Here is a 10,000-nt window from a genome sequence, read left to right on the forward strand (position 1 = left end):
TATATATATATATATATATATATATATATAGTGTATATATTTATACATAAATATATGTATCAATGTATATGTATGAATATATACGTGTTTGTGTTTATACTGAATTATTCTATGTAGACTAGACAATAGGTTTTGAATTTGAATTTTTGAATTAAGGAGTAAATTTCGAAGCGTGAAGATACCTTTTTTTTTTTTTTTTTTTTTTTTTTTTTTTTTTTTTTTTTTTTTTTTTTTTTTAAGCTCATAAATGTATGGGGGTTGGTGCCGTGGTAGCCAGGCATCAACTTAGTCCATTTGATGTTTTTAAGTATTTATCATGATTTATTTTTATTGCGTCAGGCAAATACAGCACCAATACCTTTTGTACATCTTGTTGACGCCTTTTATTATTTGACCATTCTTTTCAGGGGAGGCTGGGCACTGCTTGCTGCAGGCAAAACCCGTCGTACAGAAGATGGAAAGAAACGACGCAGGTGTGGCCGAGTCTGTCAAGGTAAGATGATGGTTTCATCGGCTATTTAGAAGGTATCGATTTTAGTACATCAATGTGAATATGTTTTCAACGTCATGTCTGTAACATGCAACGAGAATGTCATGTATTGAAATTTATATAATGTAGTTAAAGGATATCACTGTGATCTTTGGGATCGGGATAAAAATGACATTGTTTGCAATACTTTTATTACTTTTACATGTATTGGGATAATATTTTGGTCATATCATCATTCTGTGCTTCTCGACAGATAGTTTTTCAATGCTTGTGCCATTTATTCGTCTTTCTTTCCCTCACAGAAATAATCAAAATAAATCTAAAATAGTTTTTTAATATAATTTAGGTAATTTGGCAATCAATCTAATTATCGAATCTGGTTTCTCTTACGCATTAAAATATCCAACTTAAAACTAACACAAATTTTCCTTGACCAATTATGTTTTTGGTATCTCCAAATCATGATCCAGATGATCCAAGGAATTTGTTGGATCAAGGTTACTTTCAAGGGTAGGAAGTATTATCAGTCAATGATAAGTTAATGAGTGTTAAACGATGAACCCGTCTATTTAGCGATTAATCTGATGACATAAGTGTGGGTGGACTCATTTTCCACGATAAACCCATCACAGTGTAACTTCTACATTCAACAACGGTTTGAGTCTGAGGATAACATGTTGACCTTCGATTTGTGTTATCGGATGGGATTATTATCGTTTTTTCCTTGAAAAAAAATCGGATTCAAGAGAAGAATCGTAAATTACAAATTGTTTGCTTTTATCATCATCATCATCACCTCCTGTGCCTATTGACGCAAAGGGCCTCGGTTAGATTTCGCTAGTCGTCTCGTATCTGGAGCTTTTTTATTCAATACTTCTCCATTCATCATCTCATACTTTGAGCTTCATAGTCCTCAGCCATGTAGGTCTAGGTCTTCCAACTCTTTTAGTGCCATGTGGAGCCCAGTTGGAAGTAAGTTTAACTAATCTCTCCTGGGGAGTACGAAGAGTATGTCCAAACTATCTTCATCTACCCCTCACCATAATCTCATCCACATATGGCACTCGAGTAATCTCTTATAGTTTCATTACTAATCCTGACCTGCCATTTAACTCCCAATATTCTTCTGAGGGCTTTGTTGTCAAATCTACAAAATCTGTTGGATATTGTTTCATTGTCATACCTAGATTCATGTTCATACAGTAACACCGGTCTCACTTGCCTAATAGGTAGCCTGATTTTTATGTGTAATTTCAGGCGATTTGATTTCCAAATTTTACGTAACCTAGCCATTGTCTGATTTGTTTTTTTAATCTTTCACTAATCTTCAATTTTAATGACCCTGTATTGGAGATCATAGTTCCTAGATACTTAAATGATTCTACCTCGTTAATTATTTCTACTCCCAATGATATTTCAACTTCATTGCATACTTCGTTCTCATCATCTGTCTTTCAACTATATATCTTGAGCCCAACCTCTTGTGATATTTCATGCATTATGGTAAGCAAGCATTTCAAATCCTGTGGTGTTCTGCTAACAAGGACAGCATCATCAGCATACTCTAGGTTTGCTAAATTTCTATAACCAATCCAGTCCAATCCTTCTCCACCATCTCCGAGTGTTCTAGACTTTACAAAATCCATGAGGAGGATAAACAACATAGATGACCAAACATTCTCTTGAAGTACTCCGTTGTTCACTGGAAATTAATTTGATAAGACTCCGTTAACATTGACTTTGCACTTGCTTTGCGCATGAACAGACTTAATCAAATTTACATATTTAATAGGAATTCCATAATAACGCAGGAATCTCCTCAAAATTAGTCGGTGCACACTATCAAAGGCTTTTTCATAGTCCACAAATGCCATCAAAAGTGGATATCTATATTCTACGCATTGCTGTACAAAAGTCTCAAAATGAAAATTTGGTCAGTGCAACTTCTACCTTTTCTAAATCGAGCTTGTTCATCTCTCAGCTTTTCATCAATCTTTCTCTCCAGTCTCTTTAGAATAAGCATACTATATATTTTCATAACAACAGGTATATAATTATTGCAATCAAGTCAGGTCTCATTTTTTGCCATATTCACCAAGATTCCCAACTCTCATTCATCAGGTTTTATCTCTTCATGCCACATTCTACAAAATAATCTTGTAAGTATTCTGGGAGTCGATTAATTTTCGGCCAGTATCATCTCTGCAGTTATTCCATCGTATCCAGGGGCTTTCCATATCTTTAGTGTTTTGAGGATAGCTTCGACTTCAAACACACTGAATTCATTCATTTGTATCTCCTATTCATGACCTCACTAAAGCGTACCACCCAACGTTGTCTTTCTTCATCTTCTGTTGTTATAACAGATCCATCTCTCTTTTCGATGGGTATATGCTTCTTCTTTGCCCCGGTTGATATTTCATTAATAATTCTATGAGAAATTCTTACACCATAGCCACTTCCTGAATTCATAGCTTTGTCAGCCTCATCTGCGTTACTGTGTAAATACTCTCTCCAGTCATTCCTGGCTTTTCTTTTGACCTCACTATCAATACTGAAATACTTAGCATGGGCCACGCAGTTACAAAGAGAAAGTCATGGATATCAAATAATACTTGGGATACTATAACATTGATTGTTGAAAGTTTCCGAGAAAGTAATGAAAATTACAAGGTAGATCACACACACACACATATATATATATATATATATATATATATATATATATATGTGTGTGTGTGTGTGTATGTATATATGTATATATATATATATATATATATATTTATATGTATATATATATATATATATATATATATATATGTATATATTATATTAGATATACACCTACATAAATATATATATGTATGTATGTATGTATGTATGTATATAGTTTTCGTGTCTGCATCAACAATAAAGTTAATGTGAGGGTATATTCCTTCCAGGATGAAAAAGAGTATTACTAAATATTATTTGGCTTTACAACCACCGTTCTAATTATTGTGTGTGTATATATATATATATATATATATATATATATATATATATATATATATATATATATATATATGCAGAAGAACCACAGGGAAAATGAAAATACGAAATATACGCTTAAGTCCTGACTAGTTTCGTGATACTTCTTCAGAGGACTGATTTATTTAGAGAGGTTTCTTTACATTTTATAGGGAAAGCAAAGGTACGAACATACATGTAGAAATTTAAAGAACAATGACACTCCCTTACCAGCTACCTGGGCTTCGGCAGGTGTTAAGTGGGCGGAGTCCCCAAGCTCATTAGACACCTGCCAGAAAGGGTCAATTCTAGTGGCGGGTAAATTCTTGTTTTTCAGTACAGTTTATTGATATGAAAACACGGTAGCCTTATCTATATAAATACATAAGCAAAACATACACATACATACATTTATATATACATATACACATACATATACATATATACATATATACACACATACATACATATATATATATATATATATATATATATATATATATATACATACACACACATATATATATATGTATATATATACACATACACATACATATACACATACATACATACACATACATACATATGTACATATACATTTATATACATACAACATTAATATCATAAACATATAATCATGTATATATCAATACTTATATCTAGCATAACACTATATAGTGCCAATATACTTATGCATACTATATAAAATAATTGTACCCTTTAATGAATGGTAGCTTAGGTCTAAATATAAATTTCACAGCGACGTTAATTATTCACAATACATTCAATTCTACATTAAGTGGTTAATGTTTTTTTTATATAGCTTACAAATCTCTTTACATATAAAGGCGTCGAGTTTATACATTCCATGACCAATATTCAAGTTGTTTTCAAAGGTTTCTTTTATGAAACTGGACTCTATGATGTTTCTTTCCACTAAGTTATTTGAATGAACCAATTTCTTTGCACCTGTCCAATTAATGGTGTGATTTTTATCTCTAACGTGAGCAAAGAGTGCATTATTATCTTGAGCATACCTGACACTTTTCTTATGTTGTTCAATTCTCTTTTCTAGGGTTTTACCAGTTTGACCAATATAGTATTTTTCACAAGCATTGCATGGAATACGATATACACATCCCTTGGTAAAGTCAGGAGAATTCTTTATTAATGCTGTTTTTATTGTATTTTTACTCTTAAATTCTACATTTACATTGAAGTTTTTTAACAGTTGGGGAATTTCTTTAAAAGAATTACAATAAGGTAGTACAAGTAAATTTTGTGTTGTAGTTTTTTCTGTTATCATTACCGAAAAAAGTCTTTTTTGCTGTTCTTAGGGCATCATCTAACACAATTTCAGGATACTTTAGTTTTTTACCTATTGCTCTAATCCCATTTATTTCGTCATCAATATATTCAGGGCTGCAGACTCGAAATGCTCTTAAAAACATAGAAGTAAATACAGATTTCTTAACTTTGTTGCTTTGGTTTGAGTAATAATGGACATATGCCGATATATTCGTTGGCTTTCTGTATACACTAAACTTAAGACTATTGTTACATCTATGTATGCGACAGTCCAAAAAAGGTAGGGTACAATTATTCTCCAGCTCCATAGTGAAATTTATTGATGGTACCAAACTATTCAATCTAAGAAAAAAGTTATCTAAATTTTCATTTCCTGGCCACACACATATTATGTCGTCAATATATCGAAACCATTTTACATTGTTAGGTATGATGTTATTTAAGATTCTGCTTTCAAAAAATTCCATATATAGATTGCTTAATACTGGGGATAAAGGGTTTCCCATAGCCATACCAAATGTTTGTGCATAAAATCTCCCATTAAATTCAAATTTACAATCTTTTATACATAGTTTAATTAATTCTATTAAAGTGTGTTTGGAAAATGGTAGATTCAATTGTCTATTATCTAAGGTTTCAGATAAAAATTCCAACATGTCATCAATAGGTACTTTAGTGAATAGTGAGACTACATCAAAACTGACAAGCCTACAGGTACTGGTAATCTGTACTTCATTCAGTTTGTTAATCAAGTCTACATTATTTTTTATATTTGAATATGAAATGGTGCCAACTAAAGGATTGAGGATATTCACAAGGTACTTAGATAATTTATATGCTGCTGAACCTACAGAGCTAATTATTGGCCTAGCGTGATAATTTGGCTTATGAGTTTTAATAGTTCCATACATATATGGCAATGTTGGTGATATTTTACAAACCTTTTTTATCAGATCTTCATTCCCTTTTATTAACTCTTTCACTTTTTTGTTGTAATTACTATTCACAAACTCAATTGGATTTTTTCTTGATTCCATGTATGTGTTTTCATCACTCAAGAGGTTTTCCATTTTTTCTATATAATCATTTTTATTCAAGATTACCAGTGCTCCAGATTTATCGGCTTTTGTCAGTTTAATATTTCTATCTTGCTTCAATTCGGCAATTGCTCTCTTGAATCTTTTTGGGCAATTTGGAACCACTGGTTTTTTCACATTGCTGTATATAATACCCTTAATCATATTTACTTCTTCTACAGAAATATCACTGAATTTTTCCAGGTTACACACTCCATTTGTAATTTCTACACTATTCACTGCACTTGATGACATCGAGAAATTTAAACCATATCCCAAGGCACACTTCACATTTTTATCCAAAATTTTATTTGACAGATTAACCACACATTCTGGATTAACGTTTGCAGTCCACGGGCTACTTTCTATCAATGCATTGAGTTTTGTGTCATGCTTTTGTTTGAGTTTTCTATACACTTTCTCGTTCATTTCTTCATAGCAGAAACCTCGAAGTGGGTCTTTCCAATCCGTTGGTATTGAGGCTTCAAAATGTCTCCCTTTTCTTGTTAGGTCTTCAAACGCTCTTCGGTTTTTAATTTTCATTGAATTTATATGCTTTTCTTGGTATACATTATTAGAGAATTTACAGACGCCCTCACACGCGCCCATACTACTAAAGAACACCTGCGGTTTCTTCGTGAATGCTGGGAGGAACAAGTCATTCCGAAATGCATGATAACGAAATCCCTATTGGAAATAGAAGATCAACCATTTGGTGATATACAGAAAAGTATATTAGAGAAACATATAAATTCAATGAAAATTAAAAACCGAAGAGCGTTTGAAGACCTAACAAGAAAAAGGAGACATTTTGAAGCTTCAGTACCAACGGATTGGAAAGACCCACTTCGAGGTTTCTGCTATGGAGAAATGAACGAAAAAGTGTATAGAAAACTCAAACAAAAGCATGACACGAAACTCAATGCATTGATAGAAAGTAGCCCGTGGACTGCAAACGTTAATCCAGAATGTGTGGTTAATCTGTCAAATAAAATTTTGGATAAAAATGTGAAGTGTGCCTTGGGATATGGTTTAAATTTCTCGATGTCATCAAGTGCAGTGAATAGTGTAGAAATTACAAATGGAGTGTGTAACCTGGAAAAATTCAGTGATATTTCTGTAGAAGAAGTAAATATGATTAAGGGTATTATATACAGCAATGTGAAAAAACCAGTGGTTCCAAATTGCCCAAAAAGATTCAAGAGAGCAATTGCCGAATTGAAGCAAGATAGAAATATTAAACTGACAAAAGCCGATAAATCTGGAGCACTGGTAATCTTGAATAAAAATGATTATATAGAAAAAATGGAAAACCTCTTGAGTGATGAAAACACATACATGGAATCAAGAAAAAATCCAATTGAGTTTGTGAATAGTAATTACAACAAAAAAGTGAAAGAGTTAATAAAAGGGAATGAAGATCTGATAAAAAAGGTTTGTAAAATATCACCAACATTGCCATATATGTATGGAACTATTAAAACTCATAAGCCAAATTATCACGCTAGGCCAATAATTAGCTCTGTAGGTTCAGCAGCATATAAATTATCTAAGTACCTTGTGAATATCCTCAATCCTTTAGTTGGCACCATTTCATATTCAAATATAAAAAATAATGTAGACTTGATTAACAAACTGAATGAAGTACAGATTACCAGTACCTGTAGGCTTGTCAGTTTTGATGTAGTCTCACTATTCACTAAAGTACCTATTGATGACATGTTGGAATTTTTATCTGAAACCTTAGATAATAGACAATTGAATCTACCATTTTCCAAACACACTTTAATAGAATTAATTAAACTATGTATAAAAGATTGTAAATTTGAATTTAATGGGAGATTTTATGCACAAACATTTGGTATGGCTATGGGAAACCCTTTATCCCCAGTATTAAGCAATCTATATATGGAATTTTTTGAAAGCAGAATCTTAAATAACATCATACCTAACAATGTAAAATGGTTTCGATATATTGACGACATAATATGTGTGTGGCCAGGAAATGAAAATTTAGATGACTTTTTTCTTAGACTGAATAGTTTGGTACCATCAATAAATTTCACTATGGAGCTGGAGAATAATTGTACCCTAACTTTTTTGGACTGTCGCATACATAGATGTAACAATAGTCTTAAGTTTAGTGTATACAGAAAGCCAATGAATATCTCGGCATATGTCCATTATTACTCAAACCAAGGCAACAAAGTTAAGAAATCTGTATTTACTTCTATGTTTTTAAGAGCATTTCGAATCTGCAGCCCTGAATATATTGATGACGAAATAAATGGGATTAGAGCAATAGGTAAAAAACTAAAGTATCCTGAAATTGTGTTAGATGATGCCCTAAGAACAGCAAAAAAGACTTTTTTCGGTAATGATAACAGAAAAAACTACAACACACAAAATTTACTTGTACTACCTTATTGTAATTCTTTTAAAGAAATTCCCCAACTGTTAAAAAACTTCAATGTAAATGTAGCATTTAAGAGTAAAAATACAATAAAAACAGCATTAATAAAGAATTCTCCTGACTTTACCAAGGGATGTGTATATCGTATTCCATGCAATGCTTGTGAAAAATACTATATTGGTCAAACTGGTAAAGCCCTAGAAAAGAGAATTGAACAACATAAGAAAAGTGTCAGGTATGCTCAAGATAATAATGCACTCTTTGCTTACGTTAGAGATAAAAATCACACCATTAATTGGACAGGTGCAAAGAAATTGGTTCATTCAAATAACTTAGTGGAAAGAAACATCATAGAGTCCAGTTTCATAAAAGAAACCTTTGAAAACAACTTGAATATTGGTCATGGAATGTATAAACTCGACGCCTTTATATGTAAAGAGATTTGTAAGCTATATAAAAAAAAACATTAACCACTTAATGTAGAATTGAATGTATTGTGAATAATTAACGTCGCTGTGAAATTTATATTTAGACCTAAGCTACCATTCATTAAAGGGTACAATTATTTTATATAGTATGCATAAGTATATTGGCACTAATAGTGTTATGCTAGATATAAGTATTGATATATACATGATTATATGTTTATGATATTAATGTTGTATGTATATAAATGTATATGTACATATGTATGTATGTGTATGTATGTATGTGTATATGTATGTGTATGTATACATATATATATATATATATATATATATATATATATATATATATATATATATGTATGTATGTGTGTATATATGTATATATGTATATGTATGTGTATATGTATATATATATGTATGTATGTGTATGTTTTGCTTATGTATTTATATAGATAAGGCTACCGTGTTTTCATATCAATAAACTGTACTGAAAAACAAGAATTTACCCGCCACTAGAATTGACCCTTTCTGGCAGGTGTCTAATGAGCTTGGGGACTCCGCCCACTTAACACCTGCCGAAGCCCAGGTAGCTGGTAAGGGAGTGTCATTGTTCTTTAAATTTCTACATGTATGTTCGTACCTTTGCTTTCCCTATAAAATGTAAAGAAACCTCTCTAAATAAATCAGTCCTCTGAAGAAGTATCACGAAACTAGTCAGGACTTAAGCGTATATTTCGTATTTTCATTTTCCCTGTGGTTCTTCTGCATCTGAGCATCACGTTTTCCTGTGATTATTACGCATATATATATATATATATATATATATATATATATATATATATATATATATATATATATATATGTGTGTGTGTGTGTGTGTGTGTGTGTGTGTGTTTGTGTATTTATTAATCCTTTTGCACATGTTATGATTTTGCTTTTCATAATCTATAAGAACTTAATTCGTTTGAGTTTAGTATTTTTGAGATTTGTTTATCTTGGATGACGAAATGAGTTGGATATTGAGGGAGGGAATTTAATACAGCAATAATCATCTCTAATCTTCATTTAATTAATCAAATAATGAATGATGTCATACAGGAAATGTTAATGTTGGATTTTCCATAAATCAATGTAAAGCAAAAATGAATGCGGTGGAAGAAAAAAATCAACTATATGATAAAACTAAGAATGTATTCTTAATTCTTCTTTACAGCCTTAGAGTATGAACATTAATATTTTTGTTGTAAGGGAAACAGTTGAGGTTCGTTGCACTTCA

The 10,000-nt window shown here is 31.6% G+C and overlaps 1 protein-coding gene across 11 annotated transcripts in view; it reads left to right on the top strand.

The window, feature by feature from the left end:
• Positions 1 to 10,000, top strand: part of LOC137627039 (sodium-independent sulfate anion transporter-like) — a 477,203-nt gene that overhangs the window by 351,143 nt on the left and 116,060 nt on the right. For all 11 annotated transcript variants that reach the window (XM_068358087.1, XM_068358069.1, XM_068358033.1 and 8 more), the window contains one exon: positions 408 to 493. In XM_068358087.1, coding sequence (XP_068214188.1) covers positions 455 to 493 — 39 coding nt within the window. In that variant the 5' untranslated portion in view covers positions 408 to 454. The remainder of the gene's footprint in view (positions 1 to 407; positions 494 to 10,000) is intronic.

This window comes from Palaemon carinicauda, chromosome 2 (genome assembly GCF_036898095.1).
Source record: "Palaemon carinicauda isolate YSFRI2023 chromosome 2, ASM3689809v2, whole genome shotgun sequence".
NCBI lineage: Eukaryota > Metazoa > Arthropoda > Malacostraca > Decapoda > Palaemonidae > Palaemon > Palaemon carinicauda.